The sequence below is a fragment of the Aotus nancymaae genome, unplaced genomic scaffold (genome assembly GCF_030222135.1).
Source record: "Aotus nancymaae isolate 86718 unplaced genomic scaffold, 86718_ANA_hifiasm-v0.15.2.pri h1tg000049l, whole genome shotgun sequence".
Classification (NCBI taxonomy): Eukaryota; Metazoa; Chordata; class Mammalia; order Primates; family Aotidae; genus Aotus; species Aotus nancymaae.
In genome coordinates, this window is record NW_026988463.1 from 11618708 (window position 1) to 11634505 (window position 15798).

The window sequence follows — 15798 nt, forward strand, 5'->3', positions numbered from 1 at the left end:
AATTCTTTTTCTTGCCTAACTGCCATGGCTAGACAAGCAGCAAGAGCGGACATCCTTGTTTTGTTCCTTATCTTAGGGACAAACTTTTGGTCTTTCACCATTGAATATGATGTTATCTGTGGGTTTTTCAGATGCCCTTTATCAGGATGAGAAAATTTCCTTCTGTTTTTGTCACAAAAGGGTATCGTTGTTTGTTAAACAATTCTGCATCTACTGAGATCATCATGTGGTTGTTATCCTTTATTCTATTACTACAAAGTATTATATTAATTCATTTTCAGGTATTAAATCTATCTCGGCCGGTCATGGTGGTTTGAACTTGTAATCTCAACACTTTCCAAGGTTGAGACCAGTGCATCACCTGAGGTCAGGAGTTCAAGACCAGCCTGGCCAATGTGGCAAAACCCCGTCTCTATCAAAAATACAAAAATTAGCTGGGTGTTGTGCCCCATGCCTGTAGTCCCACCTACTCGGGAGGCTGAAGTGAGAGAGTCGCTTGAACCCCGGAGGCAGAGGTTGCAGTGAGCTGAGATGGCACCACTGCATTCACTCCAGCCTGCGTGACACAGAAAGACTGTCTCCAAAAAAAAAAACAGTCTTGCATTCCTAGCATAAATCGCACTTGGTCTTGGCACATAATTCTTTTCGTATGCTGCGAGATTGAGTTTTCTAGTAAGGCAACCAACCACTATTATTAAAAACTACCCAGATGATCTAAACATTGTACAAAAACTAAGCAGAATTCATCTATAGAAGGCTTTCCTTTCAGGTTAAAATAAAGCATGTTTAAAATTAGTAATACATGAATTATTATTGTCTAGTAATTCTTATCTGTATGAGCATGAAGCCTCTACAGATATTTCTGAAATGGACTCAGACCTTGACTTGCACATAGTAATAAGAGAAAAAGGCGCCAGGAAGCCCCAAAGCCACTTGGTAAGAAAGGAATCTGAGTCAAATTCTTAGACATCAGTTTAAAGTCTAGAAGACAAAATAACTCTTCAGAAAAAGACCCAATATCATCTAAAATGAAATCACACAAACAACTTTCCCATGATTTTCTCAATGAAAAGATTTCTTACCAGTGTTCTCTCTGATTTTCGAACAAACGGAAATTTTTCTACCAGTATCGGCATAAGAAACCACGGTGTCCTATTTAAAAAAATTAAATCAAGCCATGTTAACTTTACTTTCTAGAAAAGTAATACTACCATTCTAAAAGCAAACATGGATAGACATAGGAGGCAAATAGGGACCCCTGCCTCAAAGAACTGGAACTTTTTTTTTTTTTTGATACAGAGTTTTGCTCTTATTGCCCAGTCTAAAGTGCAGTGGCATGATCTTGGCTCACTGAAACCTCTGCCTCCTGGGTTCAAGCAATTCTCCTGCCTCAGCCTCCTGAGTAGCTGGGATTACAGGCATGGGCCACCACGCCAGGCTGATTTTTGTATTTTTAGGAGAGGCAAGGTTTTGCCATGTTGGTCAGGCGGGTCACAAACTCCTGACCTCAGGTGATCTGCCGGTCTCAGGCTCCCCAAGTGCTGGGATTACAGGCGTGAGCCACCATGCCCAGCCAGTACCGGAACTTAAAATGTATAGCTTCTTGGCTGGGCATGGTGGCTCACACCTGTAATCCCGGCGCTCTGGGAGGCTCAGCAGGGAGGATAATGAGGTCATGAGATCAAGACCATCCCGGCTAACATGGTGAAATCCTGTCTCTTAAAAAAAAAAATGTATAGCTTCTGAGAAAATCTATAATAACTTCGGGAAAATAAGCTCCTGTTAACTCTGACATCAACAGCAAATCAAAGGGAGAGCTTCTCTCCTACAGAAGCATAATAGCAATTCAGCTGACATTTCCCACTACACATGTATACTATTTTTAAAATAAGAAAAAATTATCAAGTTGGATTTTTTTAAGATAACAAATAATCAACGAGCAGTGGGAACTAAGTCCACCCCTCCAAAAGAAATCTACAAACCTGAAAAGTATTTCTTAGAAGTGTAATTTTTATTCATATGGCATGACAGAAACACACATAGGGGTTTCTCACTGAAAATTTTGGAGAGCATATCTGTTGAAGATAAAAGCAAAATTCCAACCACCATACAAAATTGGGGAAGAATCTGCATACAAACTTTGAAAAATAATTAAAGACAATGAATAGAAAATGGAAATGCCACTTTTTGTAGAATGTAATGTTTCTTCAACTGGATACCAAAAAAAACATGTGATGTAAGACTCAAGTTTTAATGCTATTAACATTTTATAATTTTATTGATTACAATTTTATTGGGAATTAAGCATTCAAAATAAGCAAAAGTATACTCACGATGGTACATATCTTGCTATTATTTGCAAGGCTCTGTGACATGTGTCAAAATTTGCAGGAAGATCTGCAAAGAGAAAAGTTGAGAGTATGAAGATCAAAATAAAACAGGTAACACACATGAAGCTAAAAATATATACTGGCCAGGCACAGTGGCTCATGCCTGTATTTCCAGCCATTTGGGAGGCTGAGGTTGGGGGATCACCTGAGGTCAGCAGTTCAAGATCAGCCTGACCAACATGGTGAAACCTCGTCTCTACTAAAAAAAATACAAAAATTAGCCAGGCATGGTGGCACATGCCTGTAGTCCCATCTACTCTGGAGGCTGAAGCAGGAAAATCACTTGAACCTGAGAGGCGGAGGCTGCAGTGAGCCAAGATCGTGCGACTGTACGCCAGCCTGGGCAAGAGAGTAAGTCTCCATCTCAAAAAAACAAAACAAAACAAAACAAAAAAAAGTGAGGTACTTGAAGGTAAAAACACATGCTAATAGAACAATTTATCAGAGAAATAATAAATTTCAAGATTTTTCTCCACAATCATCAATGAAAACTGAATAGACTAATTATATAAATAATGCATTCAGGACAGATGACTGTATATCAATGCTAAATATAACAAAAAGATTATATCAAAGGTTTTGTCATTTGTTGTAGTCTACTTATTAGAATAGGTGCCAGTATATTTTCTCATTCATCATGCATTCTCTAAGACACAGGAGGTATTCTGTGCTTTACTTCGAGAGACAGGGTCTTGCCATGTTGCCAAGGCAGGACTTGAACTCCTGGGCTCAAGCAATAAACCCACCTAAGCCTCCTAGGTAGCTGTGACTACAGACACACACCATCCTGCCTAGTTCAACTTTAAGCCTCTTTTTAAAAAATATTTGAAATTTTTTTTTTTAGAGAGACAAGATCTTACACTACGTTGCCTTGAGGCGGGTCTCAAACTCTTGGCCTCAAGTGATCCTCCCATCTTAGCCTCCCAAGGCGCTGGGACTGTGGGTGAAAGCCACTGTGCCCAGGCTTTACACCTTTTTATACTTACTATCATCTTCATCATCAGAATCTGAAACATCTACGTCGCCTTCCTTAATGATCACTCGGGCTTTTGAGGGAAAAAGAAAATATTATTCTGTCATTGACCTAGACAATTAACAGCTATACAAAAAAACTATTTTTCCATAATCCAAAGTCAGCACAATGACTAATTAAATGTACCATCTGAAAAAAGTTTTTAAACAGCTAAAAATTCCTAGACGAGTTCTAAGACTTTATCAGAAGTTCAAAAAAGCAAATTACAATTCATAAAAATCACAGCAACAAATGAATCTAGACACCTCCACGGGGGTTATTATGGGAAAAATATGTCTACCAAACCTGGTGCCAATATGCATCTGCAATCTTTTTTATTTTTTTTTGACAAAGTCTCGCTCTGTCGTCCAGACTAGAGTGCAGTGGCACAATTTCGGCTCACTGAAACCTCTGCCTCCCAGGTTCAAGCGATTCTCCTGCCTCAGCTTCCCGAGTAGCTGGGATTACAAGCGTCTGCCACCACGCCCGGCTAATTTTTCTATTTTTAGTAGAGACAGCATTTCAGCATGTTGGCCAGGCTGCTCTTGAACTACTGACCTTGTGATCCACCTGCCTCGGCCTCCCAAAGTGCTGGGATTACAGGTGTGAGCCACCACGCCTGGCCTCGTCTGGAATCTTCCATGGTAGCAGTCTCTCTCATGTATAAGGGGAAGGTAGTATTTTAATAAAGAAGTATTTAAAAAAAGAGAGAGAAGATTCCAAGCAAGCAAAGAGTGGTGACTTACGAGGCACAAAATGGGAAGCAATCATGCTGAGACATGGTCTGAGGAAAACAGTCTGTGCTGATACAAGATTACCAAGAAAAGCCAAATACTCTTCCACTACTGTTTGACTTCTGTTCAACCAAGGCAATCTCTAGAGTTGGGGAAGAAAGATAAAAGCAGCATGTTATTAATATAATATATACTATTTCCAAAGTACTCAATTACATACTAGTCAGTGAAACAAATGGTGAACTTACCAATAGAATACTGATAAGCTGCTCAAAGTCTTTTGTTAAGTACACGATAGAAGAACGAAATTCTAGCAGCCAGTTGATGATCTGGTCATCCTTAAGTTAAACAAAGAGTACTTTCAAAACCACAAATCCTCTAAGATAGCAGAAACTTACAGCTATCTTATAACAATCATTTATCAAGAATATTTACATTGGGGGGTCACAAACTTGAAAGGAAATCAAAACTGGATACCAAAACAGAAAAAGATATTATAATAAACTTACCTGTTTTTAAAAAGTAATCTAGTAACTCTAATATACAGGAAAAAGACTTCAATGCAATACTTCAGCGTGATCACTTTTGTTTGCCCTTAAAATCACCTCAAATGTTGACACCGGGGACTTTTAAAAACTACAGAGTTCTAGCAGACTCAAATATGAAAAGATCACAGAGGATCAATAGCTACCTCTCTTTCCTCTATATTGACACTGACGAGAAAGCATGCTGATAAAACTCAGTCTAGGCTGATCAACTGTGGACATGAATAAACATAACTTTTTCGAAACCAAAACTGTGGATGAGTTAAAATATATTATATGTTTTGTATAAATAATAACTCCATTCCTCCATTAAATATTTTTCAGACAGGCTGGGAGTGGTGGTTCATGCCTGTAATCCAAGCACTTTGGAGGTCAAGGTGGGCGGATCACCTGAGGTTGGGAGTTCAAGACCAGCCTGACCAACATGGTGAAACCCCATCTTAAAAAAAATAATAAAATAAAAATAAAAATAAATATTTTTCAGACAATCAAGTTACTGTTCATAATAGTGACAAGAGAACTGCTAAATTTGAAAAGCAATGTACAAAATACAGTGTCAATTATGTAAAATATTAATATTAATTATATTCATGCATATATACTACACAAGAAAAAAAAACCATTAATAAAAAGTCCCTAATTTGTGAAAGAGTTAGACATATAAATAAAAGCAACACAAGGCCACACCTACAGGGATATTCATAGGGAGTTATCACTTAGTGAGAACACACCATATGCCAGGCATGGTGTCTGACACTACATATGTATCTTTTTCTAATCCTAAAAACTCTGCAAGATGTTTAGTTACTCCCATTTTGCTGTTCAGGAAGCTGAGACTAAGAGAGATGAATAAGCAATCTGCCCAACCAAGAAGCCAGTAAAGAAGCAAGTCCAAACCTCTCTGTCTCAGTCAAGGCTATCCTGCGTCCATTCTCCCACACACCTCCCTCCATGCAGAGAAGGAGCTGTCACCTTTTCCCCACTTTAATTCAGCTACTGAGTGCTTACTATGCCATATCTATGTGACAAACTCCCACAGATCAACCATTTTATGATGAAATCCCAAGTAGCCTGGCAGTAAAATAAACCACAACTCATTTGTACTATGGTAATTTCATAATGTTCACAACTGTTAAGGATAACATTCATGGTAGCTCACTAAGGCCAAAGGCACAAAGAAAACAAGCTAAGGTAGTGCGCAAATAAAAAAGATCTGTCCTATCTCTTTTTCCACTAAAAAGACTGCAACAAAACTACAAGGATAACATTTAAGCTGTTCCATTTTTAAAAGTCAATCAGTGCTAGACTTTGGTGCTTTAGTACTGAACTATTATTATTTCTACTAGCAGCCAGGAGCAGTGGCTCATGCCTGTAATCCCCGCACTTTTGTGAGGCCAAGCCAGGAGAAGACTGCTTGAGCCCAGGAATTTGAGACGAACATGGGCAACATACGGAGACCTTGTCTCTAGAAAAATTAGCCAGGCATGGTAGTACATGCCTGTGATCCCAGGTGCTGGGGAGCCTGAGGTGGGAGGAGTGCTTGAGCCTGGGATGTTGAGGCTGCAGTGAGCCAATGACTGGGCCCATTACACTCCAGCCTGGGTGACAAAGCAAGACCCTGTCTCAAGAAGAAAAAACGTCTATGTGCAACACTCCTCTGAACTAACAGACACAACTAGTGCACTTCTTGATATGTCAAAATACCAAGAATGAGAACTGCTGATACAAAATACAGAGGAACACAAAGAAAATGGCCCTTTGTATCTGGGAAAAAAGGCAGGGGTCAGGAAAAGCTTTAAAGAGAAAGTGATGCTTCAGCTGTCTTTAAACAGTAACAGAGTTGAGTCTTTTCTGGAAGTTCTTCTTACAGAGGGAAAAGTCTGTTTTCAGAAAACTGAAAGTTGTTTATTATGGCTGGCGTGTATAGTGAGCAAGCCAACAGAGAATAAATCTGGGAACAAAGCAGCAGCAAATAGACCACAGAGGGCCTTGTAAACCAGATCTATAGAGAGATCTGATGTTTGAGAAACGGACTGAATGAAGGAACAGCCATCTGCTTAGAGAGAACCGGGGAAAGCTCCATTAAAGATGACTTTTCAGCTCAGTTCAAAGAACGAGCATGAGTTTTTAAAACTATAGCAATAATGGTCCAGGTGAAGGTCACCCAAAAAAAAAAAAAAAAAAAAAAAAAAGGAAAAACTATAGTAATAATGGCAATAATAATAACAGTGAACACTAATATAGCACTTACTGTATGCTAGGAACTGTTCTAAGATTTTAACATTTAGCAACTTATGAAGACTTTAACATTTAGTAACTCATGTCATCCTTACTCCACGAGGTAGGTACTTCTACTGATTCCCACTTTACAGAGTACACTAAAACAGAAATGAGCAACTTGTCCCTGGTCACACAGCTAGTAAGAAGGGAGGCAATGTAGCTATAGCCCATGGTGATACAGGTAGCAAATTAAGTACATACAGGGGACCTCCTTCAGCCAAAAAAAGGCACATACAAAGGCATAAAGATGAAAAGTGGCAAATTCCAGGAATAAAGTATCTAGAAAGAGTAAACATAAAACAAGGTTGCAGGCCACGTTGATCTTCATTTTCCATAGGCATGAAGTTTTTCAGTAGGGGAATGACATGCCTAGACATGTGCATTCTGGAGATAATTTAGGCTACACTGTTGAGGATAAATGGGGGTTGAGGGGACCACAGAGGTATGAGATAGAGGAGGACTAGGAACATAGAGACTGCTAAAGAGGTTACTGGAAGAATCCAGACAAGAGAGAACCAACAAAACAGGAAGGCTTCAGAGATTTTTCTTCCCAAAGGACTTGATCCAGTGAATGGATCTGAGGGGTAATAAAATTCAAGAAGACCCCAAGGTGCCTAACTTAATAATGTGGTAAGCAACGAACAGTTAAGCACACAAGTCTGCAGAAAGGGTGGGTGTGAGAGAAAGATAAAGAGTTTATTTTAAGACATGCTAAGTTTGGAGTACACATAATGATTCTGAGTAAATGCACCTAACAGACAGTTATGAAACAAGTCTAGGCCGAGTGCAGTGGCTCACACCTGTAATCCCAGCACTTTGGGAGGCTGAGGTGGGTGGATCACTTGAGGTGAGGAGTTCGAGACCAGCCTGGCCAAAATGGTAAAACTCCAAATCTACTAAAAATGCAAAAAATTAGCTGGGTGAGGTGGCACAGATACTCGTGAGGCTGAGGTGGGAGGATGGCTTGAACCTGGGAGGCAGAGTTTGCAGTGAGCCCAGATCACGCCACTATACTCCAGTCTGGGTGACGAGAGCAAGGCTCTATCTCAAAAAAATTAAAGTCCACCGAAATCAGTGTGTAAAAAAAAAAATACACACACGCAGGTAACCTCTGTCAGGGTAATTACTACAGTGATAAGAAGAGTGGGCTCAAATGTGAGTGAGAAATGATAAGGTGCAGACAGTCAGCAGGAACAAAAATATCAGCTAACAATCACTGCCCTTACTTTGAGTCAGAGACTGTTGTAAGTGCTTCTTGTATATAAGCTTATTGAATCTTTGTTAAATATTTCCATGTTTAAAGCTAGGCACAGTGGCATGCACCTACAGTCTCAGCTACTTAGAAGGCTGAGGAGAAATGATCATTTTAGGCCAGGAGTTCAAGGCTGTACTGCACTACGATCCCACCTGTGAGAAGCTGGGGCAACACAGCAAGATCTTATCTCTTAAAAAACAAAACAAAACACTCCGTATTTTTAAAATCTCTATTGTTTTCTTGGTTTTACACAGTGGAAAATAGAGGCAGAGAGGTTAAAACAATTTTCTCAAGATCACATTCTGGGTAACAATAAAATTGAAATTTTATCCCAGGCAATCTAACTACCATTGCCATGGTAATCAACTATTCTTTTCAAAATTGGGCAGTAAAGGAAGAACAGTGAAACAAAATGTATTGAGTTTTTACTACATGACAGGTAAATCTTGAACTTGAAACAGTTTTTTGTTTTGTTTTAGCTTTAAAGAGACAAAAGAGTTGCATGCAGCATGGAGGAAAGAGGTGGTAGTCAAATAGAAAGGAAGCACTAGAGCAGGGTTTCCCAGCTGCCACACGGGTGTCATCTGGGGCTGATCAGTCTTGGTTATGGGAGTCTGCCCTGTGCACCGTGAGATGTTCAGTAGCATCTCCGTCATTCATCCGCTAGATGCCAGTAGCACCCCTTCCTCCCAATTGTAACAAATAAAAACATCTGCAGCCATCACCAAATTCCTAGGGGGTAAAATTGTCCTTGGTTTAGAACCACCAGATGAAAGGAGGAGAGGACCTTGGAAAGAGCAAGTTCTGGAGGACAGAACGGGATCCAAAGAGCAAACTAATGTCCACATAAAGTGGCAATAATTTTGTTAATGATCAAACACAAAATTAATTACCTTTATGTCTGGATCTAACAACTGGTTCTTCAGCAACTCAAAGTCATTTGTTTCGCCCTTAACAGGAAGGGGAAAGAATTAAGTTATGTTTGCTTTTGTTTCCTGTTTAGTATCAACAGGACTTTTAACCAGTTTAACATCAGATGAAATTATAAAAGGAACACTAACTTTCACACATCAGACCTAATGATCTAATTCAAGAAGATCTAAGAAAGTATTCACTCAAATGTGGATACAAATGGATATTACGTATACACAACCAGTCATTTCCCTCTACTGCTGAGATTTAGTAGAAATGCTTCTAACCTACCACAAAACAAAAATCTCTATTCAGAGAACTGGCTTACTGTCCCAAAGTTGTGTTTAGGTAAGTACCTCAAAAAATAAAATGCTGTAATTGTTTTTAACTCTAGCACTTGCTAAAGTTAAAAGATGCTATGAAAGTAAAGCATGTGAAAAGGTGAAATCTCAGCAAACAGATAATTACTCTCACCTATGAAATGGGCCATGGTACAGGAAAAAAATGACATTATTACTTTAATTTTGAACTGCCAGCATCAAACTATTATGAAATATTTGACTTCAACTGGTATCTAAATTCATCTTACATTTCTATTAGTCTTTAGTATAACAGCAATAGTTGTATTCTGACCTGACCAAAACCAAACTTCATACATTATCTCCTCGTACCTTTTTGTACTTCAGCAAGACTTCTGTCACGGTTCCACCAAACCGAACAGTTTTTCTTGGAGGAGAATTGAAAAAATCGTTTTCTAATGCAAGCATATTTGAAATCCTGCGGAAACAAGATTAACAAGCTATTAAGTTCATGAAAATAATAAAAATTATAATAGCCAACATTTATTGAGCCAACATCATTCAGTGGGGCTGTTGTTAAGGCCTTTTTACTGCTCTCCCTGCTTCCACTTTTCTCCAACAATCTCTCCTTTGCTCAGCAACCAAAAATTGTCTTCCCACTGCACTTATACTAAAAATCCAAATTTCTTAGTGTGGTCTTTAAGGTCCTACATTCATCTGGCCCCTGCCTACCTCTCTGACCTCATCTCCCAAGAACTTGTTTTACTACAGTTGTAATGTCTTTCCTGCTCTTCAAATATGTCAAGCTGTTTCTCATTTCACTTACTGTTCACTCTATTGGAAATACTCTTTTCCCAAATCTATATGGCTGGATATTTTTTTCTTTGTTTGTTTTTTGCTTTTGAGACGGAGTCTTGCTCTGTTGCCCAGGCTGGAGTGCAGTGCGGTGATCTCCGCTTACCGCAACCTCCGTCTCCTAGGTTCAAGAAGCACTTCTCCTGCTTCAGCCTCCCACGAAGCTGGGATTACAGGCACCCACCACCATGCCCGGCTGATTTTTGTATTTTTAGTAGAGATGGAGTTTTGCCATGTTGGCCAGGCTGGTCTTGAACTCCTGACCTCAGATGATCCACCTGCGCCTCCCAAAGTGGTGGGATTACAGGAATGAGCCCCCGCACCCGGCCTGGATTTTTGCCTTCATTCAAGTTGAAGCTCAAATGTCAGATGTTTTCCCCACGAGAAATCTCAAATATTCATTTTCTCCCTTCTCCTTTCCCTATTACCCTGTTGTATAACTGAAATCATCGTGTTCATTTATTTACTGGCCGCTGTAGTGCCTTCCCCCACTAGGCTGTAAGCTCTGTAGAAAGCAGGGACATTCGTGTCTTTGGATAAACTACTTGTCCCCAGTATTTAATACATTAAGCAGGAGCTCAAGAAATATTATGAATCAGGCCGGGCGCGGTGGCTCACGCCTATAATCCGAGCACTTTGGGAGGCCGAGGCGGGTGCATCACGAGGTCAAGAGATCGAGACCATCCTGGTTAACATGGTGAAACCCCGTCTCTACTAAAAATATAAAAATTAGCTGGGCATGGTGGCGCACGCCTGTAGTCCCAGCTACTGGGGAGGCTGAGGCAGGAGAACTGCTTGAACCCAGGAGGCAGAGGTTGCAGTGAGCCGAGATGGAGCCACTGCACTCCAGCCTGGGTAACGAGAGCGAAACTGTTTCAAAAAAAAAAAAGAAAGAAAGAAATATTATAAATCATATTATGCTAAATGCTTTACAAGGTCTGCTTCACTTGCACAGAGTAAATTAATGAAAAAACATAACATCCTAATGACTCTGAAAGTTAAACGCTAACTATGCTACGTGGGTTAGGGATTTTAAAAGTGGAACAAGATAAAGACTGCTAAACAAATATGTGTGTCGAAACAAATTTCAAATAAAAAAAATTGTAATATTTTATTAGCCATGACTGACAACATTGAGCAGCTAAACCAAATAGCCCAGAGATTCCCTGAAGGAAGAGGAGTCAAGGCGCAGAAGGCAGTACCCAGGCCTGGGAAACCACCAAGAAACATAGTCGGGAAAGGGGGCCTCCAGAACAAAGAATATACTTACTTTTCCAGCCCCCTCCCATGTCTATTACCCACTTAGAGGAATGAGCTCACTCCTGCGAACGTGAGATGGCCCTCGATCCCCTGCTCCTACCTAGCCATTAGCTTCGTCCTAGACCCTTTCAATCCGCTCCCCAACGCCGTGTCCTGAGCTTTGGTCCGGACACGCAGAAGGAAGTGGCCTGGCTCTTACCCGGTCCTCGACGTGCCCAGCGTGTTGACGGTAGAGGCCGAAGCGGCCGTATCTCCCGGCAACCGCGTGTGAAGCAGCGACGCCGCCATTGGGCCGAACCAACGCGACTTCAGCACCTCCCGCCGGATGCGCGGTGCCTTCCAGCCACAGCCCTCTGTCCCGGAAGTCGCGCGAACCAGCGCAACCTTCAGCCAATCAGAGCCCCCGCTTGGGGAGAGCGTTCTCGGCGGGCTAGAGCGCCGACAAAGTCATTCCCTCATTCTACTTGGAGGACTTGTACAGCCCAGCGAGAAAGCGCAAGGGTAGAGACTTGAACGGCCGGCTCCATCCAGCTCTGAGGATTCCAAAGAAAGGGTGAAAACACCCTGGAGTTGTTAAGCTGTGGCCGAGTACACGCAAGTGTTAATATTTTGGAGTCAAAGCCTCCGTCAGTCAAATCGAAGAAACTGAAGCCCTCTGATTAACCCAGATTCTCACGGAGGAAAGGGAATTCAAACCCAGCTGACCCAGGAGCCTGGGCTGTATACTCAATGCAGCATCCTCACAGACACTCAAGATAACATTATCTTCACGGAAACGAGGTCGACGAAGTGACCTACCCCAAAGCCTCAAGGCTGTGATGATGCTGGAATGAGAAATAACAGGAGTTTCCAGACCTTTTTTTTTTTTTTTTTCCCTGAGATTGAGTCTTGCTCTGTTGCCCAGACTGGAGTGCAGTGGCGTGATCCGGCTCACTGCAGCCTCTGCCTTCCTGGTTCAAGCGATTGGGTTCAAGCAATTCTCATGCCTCAGTTTCCCAGGTAGCTGGCATTACAGGCTCATGCCACCACACCTGGCTAATTTTTGTATTTTTAGTAGAGACCGGGTTTCACTATGTTGTTCAGGCTGGTCTCGAATTCCTGACCTCAGGTGATCCACCTGCTTCGGCCTCCCAAAGTGCTGGGATTACAAGCATGAGCCACTGTGCCAGGCCAAACTTAAATTTTTTTTTTTTAAGACGGGGTTTCCCATGTTGGTCAGGCTGGTCTTGAACTCCCAACCTCAGGTGATCCGCCCACCTTGGCTTCCAAAGTGCTTGGATTACAGGCGTGAGCCACTACGCCCGGCTGAAAACTTAAACTTTTAAAACAGGAACACGAGTTAGCCCCACCAACAAAATAGCAATGGATGTTCTAAGCATAGAAACAGCAGAGGCCAAGACCTAGGAACTGTGGGGGATGTAGAGGGAGAACAGGGGCTGCCCCTACCCTCTGGGAGGAGAAAAGGTTGCAACTTTAGAAACTGTACAGGCCTATCAAAAATACCCAGCCTGGTGACAAAGTGAAAGCTCATCTCTACAAAAAATTATAAAAATGAAAATAATAAAAATTATGTGGGTGTGGTGGCACACATCTGTAGTCCCAGCTACTTGGGAGGCTGAGGATTGCTTAAGCCCAAGAGATAGCACCACTGCACTCCCGCCTGGGAAATAGCGAGATCCCATCTAGAAATAAATTTAATTAATCAATTTTTTTTAAAAAATGTGGCTGGGCGCGGTGGCTCACGCCTGTAATCCCAGCACTTTGGGAGGCCGAGGCAGGTGGATCACGAGATCAAGAGATTGAGACCATCCTGGTCAACATGGTGAAACCCCGTCTCTACTAAAAAAAATACAAAAAATTAGCTGGGCATGGTGGTGCATGCCTGTAATCCCAGCTACTCAGGAGGCTGAGGCAGGAGAATTGCCTGAACCCAGGAGGCAGAGGTTGCGGTGAGCCGAGATCGCGCCATTGCACTCCAGCCTGGGTAACGAGCGAAACTCTGTCTCAAAAAAATAAAAATTAAAATTAAAAAATTTAAAAAAAATAAAAAAATGTATATGTGTGGGCCAAGCCCAGTGGCTCACGCCTCTTATCCCAGCACTTTAAGAGGCCAAAGCAGGTGGATCACCTGAGGCCAGGAGTTTGAGACCAGCCTGGCCAACATGACGAAACCCTGTCTCTACTAAAAATACAAAATTAGCCAGGTGTGGTGGCGGCACCTGTAATCCCAGCCACCTGGGAATCTGAGGCAGGAGAATTTCTTGAACCTCGGAGGCAGAGGTTGCAGTGAGCCAAGATCAGGACACTGTACTCCTGCCTGGGCAAGAAAAGCAAAACTCCATCTCAAAAAAAAAAACGAGAGAGAGAGAGAGAGTGTGTGTGTGTGTGTGTGTTGTGTGTGTGTGTGTGTGTGTGTGTTTATCTCCAGGAGTTCAAGACCAGCCTGGGCAACATAGGGTGGCACATACCTGTAGTCCGAGCTACTCAGAAGCTGAGGCGGGGGGATTGCTTGAGCCCTGGAGTTCAAGGCTACAGTGAGCTATAATTGTACCACTGTACTCTAGCCTGGGCGACAGAGCTATACCCTATTTCACAAAATAAAATACAGCGATTTGGTTTTTTTTTTTGAGATGAAGTCTTGTTCTGTCACCCAGACTGGAGGGCAGTGTCGTGATATCGGTTCACTACAAGCGGATTGCTTGAACCTCCTGGGTTCAAGCAATTTTTGTGCCTCAGCTTCCCCAGTAGCTAGGATTACAGGCATTTGCCACCACATCCAGCTAATTTTTGTATTTTTAGTAGAGATGGGGTTTTACCATGTTGGCCAGGCTAGGCTGGTCTTGAACTCTTGACCTCAAGTGATTCGCCCACCTTGGACTCCCAAAGTGCTGGGATTACAGGAATGAGCCACCTTGCTGAGCCAGCAATTTGTTAAACAAGAACCATAGATCTGTTTTGCAACAGTGTAAAATCAGTAACTGTCAGTCCTGAGTCTCTATTTGGTTCTGAGTTCCTTGGGACTGTTGTACAGAAATCATCTATGTCTCAAGGACAGAAGAAATTATTGCACCCCAGCTCACAAGGCAAAGGTGAGTGGATCACCTGAGGTCAGGAGTTTGAGGCCAGCCTGGCCAACATGGGGAAACCCCATCACTACTAAAAAATAAAAAATAATAAAAATTAACTAGGCACAGTGTTAGGTGCCTGTAATCCCAGCTACTCGGGAGGCTTAGGCAGGAGAATCACTTGAACCCGGGAGGTGGAGGTTGCAGTGAGCCAAGAATTCCCCATTGCACTTCAGCCTGGGAGACAGAGCAAGACTCCATCTCAAAAAAAAAAAAAGTCTGAGTCTGGGTATGGTGGCTTCTGCCTGTAATGCCAGAGTTTTGGGAGGCCGAGGCAGAAGAACAACTTGAAGCCAGAATGAGACCAGCAGGGGAAAAAAAGCCAGACTCCGTCTCTACAAATAATACTTTTTAAAAAGTTATCCAGGCATGGCAGCACATGCCTGTAGTTCCAGTTTTTTGGGAGACAGAGGTGGGAGAATCACTTGAGCCCAGGAGTTGGAGGCTGCAGTGAGCTATGACTGAGCCACTACACTCTCCAGCCTGGGTGACAAAGCAAAATCTCATCTCTAAAAAAAAAAGGAAAAAAAAGTTTGACATGTACAAAAGAATATGTTAATGTAAGTTATAAAAACATAATGAGGCTGGGCGCAGTGGCATGCATGCCTATAATCCCAGCTACTTGGGAGGCTGAGGCAGGAGAATTGCTTGAACCAGAGAGGTGGAGGTTTTGGTGAGCTGAGATCATGCCATTGCACTCTAGCCTGGGCAACAACAGCAAAACTCCGTCTCAAAAACAAAAAATAAAAAATAAACATAACGAACACCTGTGAATGTACCACCCAATTTAAGCAGCCGAACATTAACCAGGACAATTGAAGCTTACCGTGTGCTGCACTTGGATCCCACCTTCTACCTGCTTTCCTCCCGAAAGTAGTCACAATCATGATTTTTTCTCCATGTAGTTACCGTATTTATACTCCTAAACAATGCACTATATTTACTTTTATTTCTTTTTGCATTTTATAAAGTTATTTCCCTGCTGTATTATACTGCTGTTTGTTTTCAACATGATGCTTTTTTTTTTTTAGACGGAGTCTCCCTCTGTTGCCCAGGCTGGAGTACAGTGTTATGATCTCAGCTCACTGCAACCTCTGCCTTCCGGGTTCAAGCAATTTTCCTGCCTCAGCC

At 42.0% G+C, this 15798-nt stretch overlaps 1 protein-coding gene across 4 annotated transcripts in view; it reads right to left on the reverse strand.

Annotated features, from left to right (window-relative positions):
• RRN3 (RRN3 homolog, RNA polymerase I transcription factor) overlaps positions 1-15798 on the reverse strand; it is a 57221-nt gene that overhangs the window by 22476 nt on the left and 18947 nt on the right. The window contains exons 1-8 of one of the 4 annotated variants that reach the window (XM_012477428.3): positions 11742-11882; positions 9800-9905; positions 9110-9166; positions 4385-4474; positions 4149-4278; positions 3377-3436; positions 2334-2397; positions 1083-1152 (exon numbers count right to left, since the gene is read on the reverse strand). In XM_012477428.3, the coding sequence (XP_012332851.1) occupies positions 1083-1152; positions 2334-2397; positions 3377-3436; positions 4149-4278; positions 4385-4474; positions 9110-9166; positions 9800-9905; positions 11742-11830 (666 nt within the window). In that variant the 5' untranslated portion in view covers positions 11831-11882. Of the gene's footprint in view, positions 1-1082; positions 1153-2333; positions 2398-3376; positions 3437-4148; positions 4279-4384; positions 4475-9109; positions 9167-9799; positions 9906-11642; positions 11721-11741; positions 11883-15798 lie in introns of those variants that run through there. The other 3 variants (XM_012477430.3, XM_064362480.1, XM_064362481.1) reach the window with 3 other exon arrangements.